Here is an 18,716-nt window from a genome sequence, read left to right as displayed (position 1 = left end):
ATGCGTGGTGTGTATAGGGCCATGCAAATTAATAAAACAACACCTTCAGGTTCCGTAAATTTATGTTATAAAGTATCTGTTCCTGCTTTAATATGTTCATTTAGTAATCGAGGCAGGTTATTCCTAAGACTGAAACCCATAGTTCGTACGGCATTTTAACGCTTTCCAACGGTGTGTTGTCCTCGTATTATAGGCCGCGTTGCCTATTTATTCTAAGATCGATATGTCCAAAAACAGCCTTTGATTTTCCTTGATGCTGAGTTTATATTCGCGTAGGAGTTTGTAATGACACCTTTTAGTTATTGTAATGACCTTAAGATTTCTGAAGATAAGTTTACTTAAGTGAAACCTAGGCAAATTATTATTGATCCGTAAAATTTTTTTTTGCATCCTTAAAAGACTAATGAGGTTTTTCTCTCCATAATGCTAATCCGGTGCGTGTTCCACAAAGAAGCATTAGCTGTGCACTTTTGTCACAATTTCACAAAGCACTGTACGCATTAAAACGCTTTAAAATCACCACTGCGGCACTTGTTTCATGCAGACGGTCCACGTACGCGAACTCCAGCTCTATGCATCTTTTAGCGTGCATTACCGGGCGAAATCAAAAAACCGTTTAGCGCTAGACAGGGCTCAATTAGCTCCTCTGTACGCTCGTCTGAAGGTTGATCTAAGTATGTTCACGGTATACATGCAGTTAGAAATACAATTTGTCTAAGCACTGATGCACGACCACTGTTTCTGCACCTGTTTCATACAGCCAACACGTTTTGACACTGATTGATAAACAATGAAAACTGACATTATGGTCACAGCCAGAGTTGAGAGCCAATACCGGTGATTTATGGACTTAGCATCAATATCGAATAAAGGTCAGCTAAATAAAAACTATAAATTATAAAAGAAAATGCACGCGAGCATGGTTACTTCGCCTCTTGTGCCTCCGTTTTCCTATGCCAGTAGCAGACGACAGCACTCAACGGGAAGCGAGACTTTTGCAGCGCTAACCTCGTGACCTCCAGAGGGGCCACTTTAAGCCGCTGGCCAGTATGGGAAGCTGCAAAACTGGTTCAGTTCTATTATCATTGGGCTGGGCGCTGTCCAAAATTCCTGGTTAAGGAATGATTCCTGCTTCACGTGAGATTACTTGCCGTTCCTCAGCAAAAGCCGGCGAGCCAAACGCACCTCCAAGGCTACACGATCACCGCCGACTGTGTGCTCAGGATATACAGTGTGCTTTCTCCCACATTCATCCTTGACTGTTTCTTGAAACCGGAAGTGGACTTCCTTTAGGTAGTACTTCTTTGGATCGTAGAATTCAATCTTGTTGATTTGGATTGTTGCCATTGTGGGTTCTTCAATTGTCATTCGCACTGCAATTCGGAGACGAGAGAAGATGGAATAATGCTACTGAAAGAAGCTGCAAACTTTCGCGCACAAATTTTGCGGGGAATAAAAGCTGTTCGCATGGCCGGTAAAAAAAAATGCACCCCAACTACTTAAGCCGACAGGTACGCATGAAGGATGTGAAGGTCAACTTAGATCGTGCGGTTGCACTATTAGCCCGCCTGGTCCGGTCTCAGCAGCCGCATGCAGCAGCGACTGAGTGCAAAAGCTGTGCAAGTGCAACAAGACAAGTGGCTGCTAACGCGACTAGCGAATTGTTGTTACCTCCAATTGTGGAGATTTGGGGCCGCAGAAGATATACGGAAGCATTAGAAATATGCCGCCCAAGAAACGGCGAACCGAATCTGTAATAGAAGCCCTGCTCACAGCTTGCTTATCTGAGAGCGCTTCGAGTACCGCTACAACTTATTCGCTTCCATTCACACAGGCTGGCGCCAAAAGACAGCATATTTCCGGCTGTGTGCACCACGGCACAGTCCACTACAACTACAGGACTAAATTTTAGCACAGCAGAAATTTAAAAGCGCTGTGTCCATAAATGAGGTCTCACTACCGGGAATTCTGGACAAGCGCCTCTAGTTTCTTTGGTGGTCAACAACCACGTGGCGGATGGCTGTGAACATTTGAAAATAGTGCGCCGACGCACCACACTTAAGAATGACATTTTTGGCTGGCATTGAAGCGCTATTAGCCGCTATGCGTAATTAGTAGCTTGCTGCAGTCCCAAATTCCTGGTAATGACGCATTTCTCGTAAAACGCAATTATCGCCACCAAGAAGTGGAGAAAATAGAGGCTCACTGCCAGGGAGCCACTTTAATATGGAATGCACACAAACACTGCCAGTGCGCACTTACGGAATTTGTCGATGGTCAGGTTGAATTTCAAACGCGCGTGATAGTTGACTTTCATTGTCATGTTGTATACCCAAGGTAGGCGCACGCCGCTATCTACTCGTATGGGAGACTGTGAGGTGCCCGTTCCGCACTTGTTTTCTGGATTGCAAGTTAGGTCTTTCCACGTTGATATATCTGCGTGAACACATGACATTGTCTGCACTTTAATCCGACCTACTACCCCGTGCACTTACCGTAATGACATCGCGTGAGTGTGAAAACCTCACGAAAATCTTGTACACTAATGACTTCTATTAAATGTTAGATCCCATAGCAACCGGCAACAGTTTTTTTACACAGTACTTTATAACGAATAATCCTTGTCTCTACGTCCGGTTCTCCGGCGCACCACAGGACCCTGCGCTCAAACAAAATTCCCTAATTAACCTAACATTGAGAGTGTTCATCAGCGCCACCCACGTTCGTAAGCGCGGCGGACGCAGAACGTCCTGAGTTACCGCTAGTGTGACGTGTTAGGTTATTTGTAAACATAAATACCCCCGAAAGCAGAAGGTTTGACAGCCGTCGCCGTAGCTGAGAGGTAGAGCACCGAACGCGTAATTCGGAGGTCGTGGGTTCGGATCCCACCGGCGGCATGTGGTTGTTTTTTCTTCTGCTTTTCTAATCAATTAGCTTTAAGCGATAACATATTCAGTAATATTCTAAATTGATCAACACCACAAAGTAAATAAATAAATTAAAACTCCCCTGTGCCCCTTGGTTTCTGTGGCTGTTGGCTTCTCTCATATTTATAACGAGCCCCTCATTCTCTTACCCTTGTTTGCATAATTGCTTAGCGAGGGCCTCGGTTCTGGCAGCCTTGATGCCAAAGGAAGCATAAGAGGGTTCTCACACAGCTTCCACCCTCGCCGTTCGATGACGTTCTACGTCACACTAGCGGTAACTCAGGACGTTCTACGTCCGCCGCGCATACGAACGTGGGTGGCGCTGATGAACACTCTCAATGTTAGGTTATTTGTAAACATAAATACCCCCGAAAGCAGAAGGTTTGACAGCCGTCGCCGTAGCTCAGAGGTAGAGCACCGGACGCGTAATTCGGAGGTCGTGGGTTCAGATCCCACCGGCGGCATGTGGTTGTTTTTTCTTCTGCTTTTCTAATCAATTAGCTTTAAGCGATAACATATTCAGTAATATTCTAAATTGATCAACACCACAAAGTAAATAAATAAATTAAAACTCCCCTGTGCCCCTTGGTTTCTGTGGCTGTTGGCTTCTCTCATATTTATAACGAGCCCCTCATTCTCTTACCCTTGTTTGCATAATTGCTTAGCGAGGGCCTCGGTTCTGGCAGCCTTGATGCCAAAGGAAGCATAAGAGGGTTCTCACACAGCTTCCACCCTCGCCGTTCGATGACGTTCTACGTCACACTAGCGGTAACTCAGGACGTTCTACGTCCGCCGCGCTTACGAACGTGGGTGGCGCTGATGAACACTCTCAATGTTAGGTTATTTGTAAACATAAATACCCCCTAAAGCAGAAGGTTTCACAGCCGTCGCCGTAGCTCAGAGGTAGAGCACCGGACGCGTAATTCGGAGGTCGTGGGTTTGGATCCCACCGGCGGCATGTGGTTGTTTTTTCTTCTGCTTTTCTAATCAATTAGCTTTAAGCGATAACATATTCAGTAATATTCTAAATTGATCAACCCCACAAAGTAAATAAATAAATTAAAACTCCCCTGTGCCCCTTGGTTTCTGTGGCTGTTGGCTTCTCTCAGACTTAAGAATGACATTTTTGGCTGGCATTGAAGCGCTATTAGCCGCTATGCGTAATTAGTAGCTTGCTGCAGTCCCAAATTCCTGGTAATGACGCATTTCTCGTAAAACGCAATTATCGCCACCAAGAAGTGGAGAAAATAGAGGCTCACTGCCTGGGAGCCACTTTAATATGGAATGCACACAAACACTGCCAGTGCGCACTTACGGAATTTGTCGATGGTCAGGTTGAATTTCAAACGCGCGTGATGGTTGACTTTCATTGTCATGTTGTATACCCAAGGTAGGCGCACGCCGCTATCTACTCGTATGGGAGACTGTGAGGTGCCCGTTCCGCACTTGTTTTCTGGATTGCAAGTTAGGTCTTTCCACGTTGATATATCTGCGTGAACACATGACATTGTCTGCACTTTAATCCGACCTACTACCCCGTGCACTTACGGTAATGACATCGCGTGAGTGTGAAAACCTCACGAAAATCTTGTACACTAATGACTTCTATTAAATGTTAGATCCCATAGAAACCGGCAACAGTTTTTTTACACACTACTTTATAACGAATAATCCTTGTCTCTACGTCCGGTTCTCCGGCGCACCACAGGACCCTGCGCTCAAACAAAATTCGCTAATTTACATAAATTTATTGCCTTATATAAACGGCTCCTCAGTTTTCTCGCTGTTCAGTGACCACGGCGCACATTTTTTGATACAGCCGCAGCCGAGTTATTCAGTTATCTCCTGACACAGCTCCGCCCAATGAAGCATTCATTCTCTTGGAAGCCTTTTTCGCTATCTTTTTCACTGCTGGACTGCCGTCGCCAATAAGTGACATCTTGTGGAAGTTCCGAAAAATGCGCTTGTCACTCACGCCCGATAGGAGGCGCCGAAGCAGCCGAAGCAGTCCCCAAGGAGCGAGCACCGGGATGGCCACCGAAGCCGCTCAGACAGAAGACGGCCTCCTAAGCAGCCGCCATCTTCAAAAGCTTTAACCTGAACACAGCGTTCTCCCGGACCCTACTCGAACCCGGAAGAAAAGGCTCCACTCGGTGATGACCCCGCCAAAGGCGTTAGCTCAGCTTATCCTCAAGCGTCCCCGAACGCTAATGGCTCGTTGCAAAACTACGGGCCAGTAGCAGGTCTTCGTATTCAACTGGGACGGTGCTATGAGCCTTCAAAACATTTTCTTTACACTTGATGGGGTTGCTTGTAGGTACTACGAGAACTGCGAAATCTTCCTGACGAGATGAGACACATTTAAGAATGAGCTCCTGAGGACTCAATCTGAGGCCGAGGACTCAGGTTGAGGCATGAGACTCGGGCATTCTGAGGAATGGCGCTGAGGAGCCTGTTCTTCAAGAAAAGCGCTAGCTGTAACAATAAGATCCGAACGAAGGAGTCGGAGCATACGTTGAAGAAATGGGGCGCCCGTTTCATCGGGACCATCCAGAAATAGCATAGGCAAAGAAGCAGGGCAATTGCGTAGCCATAAATATTTCTTGGGGGGTATACGCCGGTTGTTAAAAAAGAAAGAGCCGGCGCGCAAACAATATATTGGTCATTTTTCATCTTTAATAAAGCCGAAGGGCTAGTTGTGCGGCTAAATGCAATATTTACACGAAAATACGAGTGCATACTTGACTCGGAGGACTTGATCCGTAAATGACATTTATTCTCGCAAAAAAACACTTGTATAAAAAATCTCGGCTATCTGCACTACGTTTCACACAATATATACAAAGTCGACGACAAAGTCAGCAACTGCGAACCAATGGCATTTGCCAAAACTTCTACCCATGCATGCGAACCTGTGTAGGGCCACAGATTCGCTTAAAAAAAATAAAAGCAGTTTTGATTTTCGATGCAGTTCCTGATCATTTGAGAAAACTCGAAAGGCGGAAAAACAGGCTGATGTGAGAATTAAAATTAAATATAGTGCCACTTGTCATGCGATAGCGAAATAAAGTGACATTTCTGCTTAACTTCCGTTTTCGATTATAAAGCCCCCCTCGTACATCAGCCTTCCCAGAATTAACAGAGAACGCAGATACAGCAGAACATTCATCAATAAGACTTCTGTAAATTCCTCTCAAAGCAGAACATTATCGAAAGTAGTCCCTTTACCTCCGCGACCATAAAATCGTCAGGGGGGGGGGGGGGTGTATGCAGCGCGCATAATATTTTGGGCCATGTTCTGACCCTGAATGGGGTGTTTGAAAACGCCCGATGCAGAGTGTCAAAGAGCAACTTTCTGCCAGACTCCAGCGTGATCCCCCGACGAGCGTCGGACATCTCCGGGAAGCAAGCACTACAGAGAAGGCGCTGAATTTTCAGAGAAGCCCATGAAACCTCCAAACTTTGTACGCCGCATTCCACCCGCCAACATCTGCTAGTAACGCAACTAATAACTGCTGTCTGCTGCCGACAGCAGCGGTGCCTCATGTCATAACACTGAAGGATGCTATCCATCAATAACAGCAGACAGGCTTCTCGCATGACGGCTCTTGCCCAAGAACCCAAGCCCATGACCTACGCTAACCCGGTACCTGCAAAAGGTGTCCGGTAAACCAACCCCAGGAGACTTTGTGCCACTAGGAGGGCATCAGCCGCCCATCAGCCCTGAAATGCTTTGTGAATCTACGCCAAGAGAATTATAGGTATGGAGGACCCCCCTCATTGAAAACCCGCCTACTCTGCTATTACTGCAATGAAGCCGGCCACATTCTTCGTCACTGCGCGTACAGTCGTATCAAATTTCGTGGCTTTTTTTGGCACCCTGCGACTACGCTCCGGCCAGACACTACGGAAAAATGTCCAGGCAAGCCTGGTACCGGTAGCTCTACTCAAAAACACGTGTCCGTATCTTGCACACGGCCGCCCGGCTGTGCGAAAACTGTCATCAATGCGGCGCAAGTGGACGACGACTTTGAGTGTTCTGCGAGAGTGACTACTTTCGCAGACAGTTGAAATTTCGATGTTCCTATAAGCTTCTTTTGCCTTTTCCGTTTCGAGCAGCACGTTTCTGTATTTTTCTGTGCGTATGTGTGTTTTATTTTATGGCGCATAAGCAACTGAGGGCATCATGTGCAAGGTACGGTTGATAAAAGGAAAGCTGTGTTTGAATGCGCGGTAAAAGAGTAGAGCTTTTCTTAAAATATAGTAAGATGCTGTTTTTGTAATTTTTGCAAGCTTTCTGAAAAAAAGAAGTGTTTACTGCAAGCCCCCACATAGGTCACAAAAAGTCTGTACTTATTTCACGAGTGTAAGGCGTGAGTAAGGGGCGCATCTGCGATCCTCAGGCGACAACTTTCAAAAAGGCGTTACGGTGTTTTCACCATTTACATTCTACCAGTGTCAGGTTTACCAGGGCAGTTTGATTTCGTTAATCCTAGGAGACCTGCTGCATTCGACTCCGTCGCTTTGACCTTCAGCCGCTCCGGAGGTCCGCTGGCATGACCATGTTACTAGCCACGTCACTCGCAGCAGTGGTTCCGCCGTCACTACCCGAGCTCTGTCCGTCGCCGAAGCTGGAGCCGCCGAGCATGCTCTCACGCGCTGTCAGACCACGTTATTCGTCGGGAGCTCGTCCGCAACTTCAAGAGGAGCCCACCACTCGCGTACGCAGTTCGCGGCATCAGAGCGAAGCTGGGCTATCATGGAACGTTACGCAGGAGACTTTGCAACGTTGTCAGTAAACGACATCTGAACACCCCGCGGATATTATCTGCTTTCGTTTGGTATAACTAGGTTTAAATGAGCTGTACCTTTAGTTTTTTTTTATGCCATACAGTATAGAGTTTGTTCTTTCGAAAGCCGTCGACGTAGTAGTAGAAGTCGGACCGCGCTTCGGAAATCATCGGGAACTGCGTAAAAATTGCCGCGGAATGTTCACGATAGTGTCATACGATTTCGCGTTGCGTGCCCCATAAACGTACTAGTTAGAGCCTAGCTCGTGACAGGGATTCGAACCGGCGACCTATATTTGAGGGAAGCGGAGACCTATAATCCCGGGCTGCGGAACAAGAACTGTATAATGCGCGGTTCAGGTGCCCACTAAGATGAGTGACTTACTGCGTCATTTCCTTTCCTAAAAAAAGCAATTTTATTTTTCTAAGAGGCAAGGCGCCGCGCCGAACGGGCGCTGGTGTTCTGAGGGCGCCCTGGAAGCGCTGCAACACGATGTCGTGTTTCACTCCTAAAGGCGAAGCTTAAGTGTCCAGCAGGTTTTTTGGTTTACTATCTACGTGCGGTGCTGTTAGCATGTTCGGTTGGTCTATTAGTCCGCCTGTCTGTTGTTTGCAGAGATAAGGGCCCGCCGGAGCAGAGTTTCCTTTACTCCTCATTGCTTGTCGTTTAAGACAACTCTGTACATGAGCCACCCTGCAATATTACCTGTGAAATTCCATTCAGGTGTGCAGGTACCTGGACTGAGGGCCTTGGTGGGTATTGTGGCAGCGACGGTCGGATCTTCAGTCCCATTTTTGTCTTCTGGCTTTTCTTGTTCTGCGCCAGAAGCGAAGATAGCGCAACCGCTTTGTCATGCGTGCTATGGATTATCACGCCTGGGCTACACAGTACTGCGCCAACAAAAGCATAAACGTACGACACGCTGCGTCCGGTATTGTATGTCTAGTCTACGCTCCGTCGTCTTTCTTAACTTGAAGAGGGCCGGCGGGACCCGCTTTCAAGTTAACAACTAAAACTGTTCTGCCTTTGGTACTTAACTCGGTAAAATCAGATTTCGAGCCACAGCAAGATGCGGAGCTTCTGTTTAACTTGAAATCAGCTTTTGCGAGTTAATAATCCTTAACAGTTAACTTTAGAGGAAGCGCCCTCTGAAGTTAATGTATTGTCGGTTGCCAATCGAGAGGGAGGGGGGCGCAATGCAGCAGCCGCGCAGCGCCCGCGCAGGAGAGAAATGAGTTAGTACATACAGCTCAGCTTCATAGAGTGCGCTTTTCGTGTCCAGGGCGTTTACTTACGTTTCCTGTCGAGAAAAGGACTAACATGGTCGCGATGGAGGGAACCCTCCACGTGCATTATCACTCGCGAGATATAGAGGTGGCATTAGATTATGACCTAACTTGAGCATGCTGTAATTCTGGTAGCTCATCCTGGCCGTGGACTGATGCGACGAGTTGCTGACCCCATACCTGTAAAAGTACAATATATGTACTACAGTAAGCACAGTTTAGTTTTAAGTTATATAGCAGCAATTCTAAACAAAAAAAAAAAAGAATTCAGCAACACATGTACGGCTTACATTTTTTTGAAATTGCATTTTTTTCTCTCTTAAAAGACGTATTGCTTTCGCGCTCAATGCGGTAGTGCGGCACATGAGCGCACCGCCGCCACTGACGAATACACACCAGGAGCTCTGCCAAAGGTGCCGGTTTCTTGCAGTATGGTTGTCAGACTTGAGGCTGTTCTGTAAGAATAGAACAGTGCAACCTATTAAGCATTTCAACTAAATAACGCCTTTGGAAGCTGCCGAAGAATCCGCGCGAAAATATGTGTGAGGGACGTAATGCTTCGGTTCGATTCTCGCGTACCACAGGTATGTTCTTGCATTTCGCCTCATCTAAACGCGCCTACCAGGGCCGGAATTCGATTCGATTTGTACGGTGCTATGTTGGGAATGCCTTAGCATGGCAACGGCACAGTGTGTAACGGTATGGTGGCTTCGAGCGTTCCAAATCGACATAGGGCTATGAGAGACACTGTAATGGATGGCACCGTAATATTTGCGACCACCTGGAAAACCGCACTCCAAATGGATAAATAGCATAGCATATATGAGGTTGACAGCAAATAGAAGATTTACCAGTCAGCGTCAACGGTGCATGCTGCCAGTGAAGCTATGAAAGATAAGCCAGATTTGTGCTCTAAAATAAAAGTACACACAATGCATTAACCCTTGTTATTGGTAAGCTACGCAAAAACTGCTCTGTAAAGGCGCTGAGCGATAAACAGATTGGATTTGCCAGTGCTGCGGCATATAAATGGGTGTGCAAATGGTAAATGCTGTGCGAACGATGATTATGCTTGACCCAGGTCTAACAACACGTTAACAGTATACAGAGAATTGTGAATGGTGCATGTTGTTCGCTTAATAAAAAATAATTTGTTAACAGTATAAGCTTTAACAGTTGCCATATTAAAATAAATTAATAGAAGATTGATTTTAGCAGCCTCCGGAATACCAACCATGATGTGTCAGTGAAAGCTGCGCAACAAACATTTTCAAACTTCAGGCCGTTTTGTAAATAGAATAGTAAAAGTCATTTACGAAATAATCCGACAAACATTCCCCATACGCGTGGAGTAACATCACTGGGAAGCTAGCTACGGAAAAACACGCGAGGCAGTGCAGGCAGGTTGAACAGCCAGTGCCTCTCAAAGATAATTTCAGCTGACAAACTAATTTTCCTTAAAAATACCCCGTTTCTCTATGCAAATCTTCAAATCCAACATGACAAAAGCTGGCAGTTTTTCGAAGACCTACCCAGTGTCAGTGATGGAAGTTGATGAACCTTTGCGCTAGCTTCGGAAGAAATTTATGAAAAATGTATTGGTTTTTGTGAAGAAGTCATCTCTTTCTCGTTATACCTGCGCCCATGTACCTACCTAATAGCGGACAGGGTAACCGACAAGTGTAAAATTGAGAAAAATGTAAGAAAGGGAAATGGCGCAGTAATTCTCAAACAACTCGTTAGACACCCGAACGGCGGCTTAACGGAAGAGACATAAGGTGGGAGTAAAAGAAGAAACATATTTCGTAGGCAGATATTTTTGCAGCTGCCGCAATTCGTACCCTGCTGGCCTCGTTTCGATGAGGGCGAAACGAAGAAGGCCGCCATGTTTTGTTGTTGCGACTGAAAGGAGGAGGACTAGGAAATAGCACGGGACTTCCCACTGGCGCGTGCTCAGCCACAACCGCTGCCACATTCAGGTAGTGGAGAGTTGAAATACATGAGACGAAAGAGAAAAAAGGCGCTTCGCAACAACCGCGTTCTCGAAGCGGCGACACCGGCTGTAAAGCCTGGCCCGCATGGAGCGTTTTTTACCCGCGAAATCGCGTCGCGCGCCCAAAGCCCGCGCCGGCGTCGACGAATTCACTCCCGCATGGTCAGCAGCCGAGCGGCGCTCGCTACGGGCGACGTTGACAAGATGGCTGCGCCCTGCTCGCACACTTGGGAATAAATACATGTCACCGCTGGATTTTTCGACGTGATAGCTCGCTCAGATGGTAGCGGTTCGCTTTTACTTCGCACAGCTCGCCCACGCGTAGAGGTATAAGCGATAACTAGCCTTTGTTTTTCAGATAATTTCGCGATTTTCAAGCTCTTAGGCCTACCTGTGTTTACCTCGCAAGAACGACACCTGGTGAAGCAGTTGTCTAGCTTTTAGTCACTTGCTACATTTTCATCTATTAGCAGTTTTTCTTCTTGGAACGAAAAAAGGCTCGCAATGCACCCATCGTCGTTATCAGTAATTACGGATAAAAAAATTCTTCAACACAGAGTTTATGTGCTTTGGCGTCTTGTCACCAGATGGCGCTACCGTTTGCGCATGCCCCTGATGGACGGCGCGGCCAGCTAAAAGCGACTCCTCCGAGAGACAACACGCTGCTCGGCCGTTTCGGCCGAGAAACCCGAAGCCCAAGCCTCGGTACTATAGTGAACTAGAACTCGGTACCCTCGGTGTGTCAAACACCCGTCTTTCCGGATAATAACTATGCTTTCCGGGAAGCACGACGCAGTTTTGGTGGTCAAGCTACAATGCCAGAGAGAGCTCGCAAGCGCGTCTCTCTCGGCCGGCGTGGCTCCGCCCAGAGTCACGTGACGCCCGTTCCGGCTCTCATTGGCCCTCTGTCGCTGCCCTCTCCCGGCGTCGGCGTGGCGTCGACTTTTTGATCTGTTTCGACAGAACCCGACGATTTGGCAAAGGCGTCCTCTCCGGCGGCAAAAAAAACGCTCCGGTGCCGTCGACGCCGACGAATCGCCCGGAAAAACGCTCCATGCGGGCCACGCTTAACAGATACCCCTATCAGCTTTCCTCCTCAAGCCCCCGTGTGTAAAGCGATGTCAGTGCATGTGAAGAGATCCCTAGCTAGTCGACAGCATTCAGGATTAGCGCACTGCACGGGCTTGGGCCGGCCCGAAAGCCCGGGACGGGACATGACCTGTTTTGAAGGGCCTGGGCCGGGCCCGGGCCTGAAGTTGCGGGCCCGGGCCGGGCTCGGGCTTAAAGCTGCGAACCCGAGTCGGGCTTGGGTCCGTACAGAAGGGGCTGTTGTCCGACTATTCATTCACTTTTCCAGAGTGAAGTACACAACTGTGGCATGGGAGCAGCGACACGGATGAACAATGGGTATAGTACGCGCTGAGAAAAAAAAAACTAAGCTTTACTCATTGACTTATTTATTTCCTTATTTCCTCGCCTCTGTGGCTTAGTGGTCAAGGTGCTTGATTACTGAGTTGGTGAACCAGGGTTTGCTGCTAGCCTCGGCGGCCGCATTTCTATTCCGGCGGCAAGCATGACACCCATGTACTTTGCAATATCATTGCTCGTTGAGGAAACCCAGGTGGTCGAAATGATCCGGAGCCCTCTACTTCGGTGTCTCTCACAGCCTGACTCCCCTTGGGTGCTTAAGCCCCCAAAACAGCTTTTATTTTATAGCTATATTTTTCTCATGTGAGGAAATTCACAAACTAAAGCGCGTTTGGTTTTCTTTTTGAACAGCCGTCCGGAACGTCTCGTAAATGAAATAGCCGCAAAAGCTCGCGAGAGTTTGTAAATCTGATCTCATAACCCCATCTATCCCTCCTCGCTTCTTCAGCCTCGTTGTCATCACAAGTGTTTTGCCCTGTAAGTTATCACGTGGTCGCGCGTTATCTTCCGCTCCACCAGTAACAGCAAAATTCAACCGGTGAGATCGCGTTCACTAAAAAAATGTTATCCCACTGCTTGCTAGGCAGCTTTTATGTTTATACTTCCGGGCGGAAAAATCGTGGGGGAATGAAAATTAGTCTATTACGCGCGTATGCAGCTCTTTTTATTTGGCTCTCGGAACTTCCGAGTTCATCTCTGCGCACCTACACGAGATCACTGTTCAAAAGACGGGCCTGGCGAGCACTATTCTTAAGGTGGCAGTCCCACTCCGACGGTGAGCGGGAACCATTTTTGGTGATATTTGTACGTCGACTGTACCTCGCTCGTTCGCTTCATAAATATGGTTCACATATCTCCAAAAAGCTAGTTTTCTCTGCTTTCAAAAGTTTCATTTGGTTTAACGGTAGCTGCAAATATGTTTCAACTGTAAAAGAAAACGCAAAGTTGAAAACTGGCAGTCCTTGTCTCAGGAAATGCAAAATTTTGAAAAACCTCTTGCACCTAGAGAAATGTCTTTCGAGATACTTTGAGATCTGATGCTAGAGAGCATATTTAAGCATTTAGAAGAACGTGTATAGAGTAGTTTATTAGCCACGCATGTTTGAAAAGCATAGAAAACAGAACAATGTAATCTGCAATAACTTTTGGGATATCCATTGCACTGGGCCGACTTTTTGGACAGCTTGAGACCGTCTAATCGCTCTTCCATTCTGAAAATTTCATTATTCTGCCTTGTTTAGTTTAAAAGTTTTGCCTCATCAAAGTTAGCGTTTTTTCGAAATAGTTTAAAACGGAATGCAATACTGTTCAGGTAACCAGCACGTGGCAGTTCTGAGATTTTGCGTGAAGAAACTTAATACTTCGCTCTACGCGGCTAAGCATCGCCTTTACTCTACGGCTTTTGGGGAATGCGCAATGTCTAGTTGATTTTAGCTACCTTTTTGTTCTCCTTATGAAGGGCACAAGCTCTTGAAACGTTCCGCGGCTTCTTTTTTTCTGGCAAATATACTCTTAAAATGTCGGTCCCTCATTCTTGTAATCAACTTGTAACAATTGCCAACAACAAAGTCCACAAAATACAAACAATAATAGCAATAACGCAGCGACATGCGTTTAATGTATATAAATGTAGTAAGTAGCACCATCTACACATATGCACGTGTACTAAATAATCACAGTTCAAAAAAATAACGAGTGTGGCGCTGCTAAACATTTACAATCAGGAGGTGTTCAAGAGAGGGAACGATATCTCTACGATGTTTGCATGTTTTCCTCGATTTTTCCCTACGTAGTGTGTGTCGAAATTCCAAGCAGATTTCCGCCATATTGCTTTGCTGGATTGTTTTGTAGAGTAATGCTAGAAAAGCAACACTACGCGGGTCAGAGCCGAGTTTTGCGCGAGTGTGCGCCGTCTGTTATGCGCATGCGCGAGAACCGCGTGACGTCACGAGAGGCGCAGGTCTGCAGGTGCGTCGCCTCCTCGCTACTGCCGGTGTGAGCTCCTCGCTGCCGGCGCCGCCGGCGTGCGCTCCTCTCCGACGCGTGAGCTCGTGTTTACGACAGTTGCGCCGCGCGCTACTGCGCATGCGCGAGGAGGGTGCGCGGAGAAATGACGGTCGCGCTCAACATGTAAGCTCTGGTAACCTAAGGAGAGTCGAGCCGCTGCCAAACGGCGCAGAAGACTGGAAAATGTAAATTCTTCCGATCCCGAGGTTGTCGCCTGGCAGTTCGCCGTCGAGCAGCCAAGGCGAAACGTGCGGCCGAAACACCGGAGCGCTTATATCCGGAGCGCGTATATCCAGGCATAGCAGAGCTAAGCCACTGCCAATTTTTTTCACCTGACGCTACGAAACACATTCTGGGCGTCGTATTATTTTTCGAGGACAGCTTTGGCATTGCTAAACCGACCGGAAAGGGAAGAGACAGGCTTTCGCTTCGTGCTGCCGGTTGTTCGTTGTTCCGGCTAGCGCTGTGGAGGGGAAGTTGGAGAGCGCTTGATACGCCTGCACTCAATGCACCAGTTCGGCAATATTCTGCGGCAGCGGCGGTGCGGCGGGTGTGCACCGCTAGTTCCGGCACTTTGAGCGCAGTTTGGCACTGTGTGCTTCCAAAACGGATGGTCGAGTGCAGGCCTGGTCGTCGCTAGCGTTTGCGATGCCAATGAATTGCAGCCAGCTGTTTACAGCCTACATCAGCGGCAGCCAACAACATCTCGTATCTCATGAAGAAATGTGCTAACAGCACATCACAATAACATGTTGCCATGAACCAGCCTCGATCCGTTTCTTTGGAGAACTCGAGCAGCGTTCTAGCTTGTCGACGAGTGAAAGTTACTTGAGTCTCCGCAGTTTATCACAACCCGCAAACCATCACCTGCTTCCATGGCGTCTGCAGCTGCACTATTTCAACACTAACCATGGAGCAGGTGTAGTTTTCCTGAACTAGACTCGCACTTCTTTCAAACGAATGCCGTGGTTCAGAGGGCGCCACGTTCCACCGCTGAAATGAATCCATGTGGTATATAAGTCGGCTACAACTCAAGAACGAAGCAGCACATGCCCATCAAAGGAGACCGCCCAGCCAAGCGCGTCGACCGAACAGTTTTCTGTTCAGTCACCACAGGTGCGCCGCGACAGCACCGGTGGAGACTGAAGCCGCCACGACCGTCTGTTGCCGAATATGACCCCACCTGTAACATTCAGCGCTTTTGCGCAAAAGACGCTCTCGCGCGGACATATGCGAAAGGTGAGCACCCCAGCCCTCTCCCCCACCCCCCTCCCCCTTTAGTGCCCAGTGCAGCTGAGACAATAAACGGGGGCGCCACACCTACTAGCACCTTCGCATTTCTCCCTGTCTTTTCCCCTGCTCCAGCTCAGGTGCTCCTAGAGACGATGGTGGATGCCGGGGCAGCAAAAGATTTTCCTTTGTTTTTGCGTTATTATTCTTTTAGCCTTATCTAGAACAAAGGACTTCCACCCTCGGCGACACGGGGACAAAGCGCCGACTCCTTCGCTCTCTTTCGCAAGCTTGGCTGCATGCACAGCCACATAGATCGACGTGATTGGCTGGAGAGCTCCGTCTGAGTTGCGTGTGCCGCTTCGTTCTTTAGTTGTAACCGACTATAGTGCTGAGAAGTCCCCTTTTCGGGAACTGGCACAAAGGACCGCCCCCTCCCCTTGCTGTGCGCCCCTCCTGCAGGCGGGGTAGACTAGCGCCGCAGGAAAATGAATTCTCGGAAAATGATTACAAGCACGTTATAAGCGGTGTTTACAAGACGGGTTGAGTTGAGGATTTGAGCTGAAAACCGGTTACTGGGTTCATGTAACCTGTTATTCGCTTGCGCCGTAGCGCCTCCGAGGCAGCCGTGCATGCCAAAATCTTCCAGACTGCCACTGCCCTTTCCCGCTGCGCCGCTCGACGCTTGCTGCCGCTGCTGTTGAACCGGTCGTGACTCGCTAAAATCGAGTTCATGTAAACATGCAGTCAAGTTGGGCTGACCTTGCTCAACTCGATCTCCTGGCTCGACCCGCCGAAGTCGGGTTCATGTAAACGAGGCTATAGTTGCGTGACAATAGACGGTGTGAAAATAGCAGCTGTTCCTTCAGTTTCCAGGTACGCGCGCGTCGACACGCACGCATGCACACACACATACGCGGGCGCACTTTTTCAATCTTTGATCCAACCAAATCGAGGCAAATCGACGCAAGGCAAGAAAGATATACATTTCAGCACGCGATGGAAAATTCTGGAGGGAATAAGCAACCTAATGATGCAAACTGGATGCAGGACGTACGTCTAAAATGAATAGGAGCACGCATTTGAGGGTCCAAACGAGAAAGGGAAGGGGGTCGCCCTAAGTGCCTACAGAACTATCGCTTTGTAGCCGACCCCCCTTTTTTTGGAAGCGTTCCTGCACACCTCGCCCCCCCCCCCCCCCACTTCTTCGTACAATGCCTATAAAAAAGTCTCGAGTCCGCCTCGTGAATGGTATGCATCTGTATACTGCATTTTTGTGAACCTTGGGAAAGTTCCGTCTAAGTTGATCGGAATTGGTTGCAAGGTGCCGCCGCATGTACGACGAATATTTGCTTCTGAGGTAAACACATTCCGACACCCTGCTGTGCTAACGCTCTCAATCGCAATTTCACGTCTCTTGTGCAATGTCGATTCATCTCAAGGGTAAACAGAAATTGACGATTTCCCACTTCTCTCTGCCTTTTTTCTTTACCAATCATAGTTTATAAGGTTAGACAGGCATCCACTGAGCGTTGACTAAATTGTATAGCTATCTTTGTTATAGTTTTCTTTTCATAGATGCAATACCATTTGATAAAAAATATTTTTTCTGCGCTAGGGTTTGCAGGTTACACTCTAGACTAGGAGTGTTCCGACTACTTCTAATATTACTATGCATCAACAGTGACGAAGTGATTGCTCGCGCAAAAGACGAGGGCAGAAGGAAGGACACAAGAAAGGCACCGATTTCAACTATAAGGTTCATTGAAAAAAAAATACGCTAGAGATATATACATGGGACATAAACATAAATAATTTGCTTTATATGACACCTTCCTTATTTTTGGCGTGCGCTTTCTCTTTTCGCTTACTTAGTAATTTGCGCTGTGCAGTTATGTCGACAATTATCACTAACTATTCCAAGTTTTCACTCTATCGACGTTGTGCCTTTTGCGATGCGGGCTGGGCAGCATTATTCTTCTTTTTCTTTGCTCCCACTAATATATGTCACGACACTGAAAACAGTAAAGTCTGTAGTCGGGCAAAACTCAAGAACAAAACGGCACATTCCCTCAAAGGAGGCCCTCCAGGTAGTAACATCGACCGTACAGCTTTCTGTGGCTACTCAGCCAAGGCTAAACAAGAGAGGGTAGGAAACGGTCCTCTTTTCCCGTGCCGGGCATCCTTATCCGGAACAAAGATCACCCCACCTCTGACGCCGTTTGGACAAAGACGGTACCCTCTTTGCCCCGGCTCTCCAACTTTTTCCTTTCACCCTTCAGGAACCATAGACCGAATAAAGGAAGCCCCACTCTCTTTGGCTTTGGCAAGGAACAGGCAGAGAAATAAGCATGCGGAACCACCCCAGCCAACACCTCCCCCCACACACGGCGGGGACTAGCAGCCGGGTTTGCCATGGCTCGTTTGTAATCCTCTGAAGGCAGGCGGAGCAGCAAAAGAAAAGCCTTCACGAACACGGGTCAAGAAAGGACCGGACACATATCTCAACATCTCAACCAAAACCAGTCTCGGGTCGCTGGGGGCAAGACGGGTAGACACTTTCTCAGTGATGGATCAGTTTCGTAGCTTGGTGGCAGAATATGAACTACTTGCAAGATGGCGGCAGTGGAACCGCCACCTTAATCACTTCCTTCTGGGTTAAAGAGAACCAACTTTCTGCAAGCCAAACTGTGGTTTCAGAACCTTTGTCGGCCAGTTTCTTATCGGTCTGGTAGCAGTCTTCTTGCTCAGAGTGAGCAATATACCTCAAGCGTTACTGTGAAACGAGCCGGGCCGGGCCCGGGCTGGGCTTCACTCCGGGATTCACGGGCTGGGCCGGGCCCGCTAGAGCTATAACTTAGCGGGCCTGGGCCGGGCCCAGGCTTGAAGCGGCGGGCCCGGGCCGGACTTGGGCCTCAGATTCAGGCCCGTGCAGTGCTCTATTCAGGATCCCTCCGCAGCGGATTCCCAAATCTTGTATTTGTACAAAGTGTATATCGTTGCACAACCCCATTCCTTTCTTACTATCGCTTCCCCATTCTTTCCCTCTCCTTG

General features: G+C 48.0%; 1 protein-coding gene across 1 annotated transcript; it reads right to left on the bottom strand.

Annotated features, from left to right (window-relative positions):
* Positions 1–923: 923 nt before the first annotated feature.
* On the bottom strand, positions 924–4,420 carry LOC149361327 (uncharacterized). The gene is made up of 3 exons (XM_089569498.1): positions 4,243–4,420; positions 2,263–2,436; positions 924–1,373 (listed from the first exon to the last, which is right to left on the bottom strand). Exons 1-3 carry the CDS (start codon positions 4,301–4,303, stop codon positions 1,144–1,146), a joined length of 465 nt encoding a protein of 154 aa, XP_089425624.1. The 5' UTR covers positions 4,304–4,420; the 3' UTR covers positions 924–1,143.
* Between the last annotated feature and the right edge of the window lie 14,296 nt (positions 4,421–18,716).

This window comes from Amblyomma mixtum, chromosome 2, assembly GCF_055824585.1.
Source record: "Amblyomma mixtum isolate Tamu chromosome 2, ASM5582458v1, whole genome shotgun sequence".
NCBI classification, from domain to species: domain Eukaryota; kingdom Metazoa; phylum Arthropoda; class Arachnida; order Ixodida; family Ixodidae; genus Amblyomma; species Amblyomma mixtum.
This window is presented reverse-complemented; position numbering and strand designations above follow the sequence as displayed.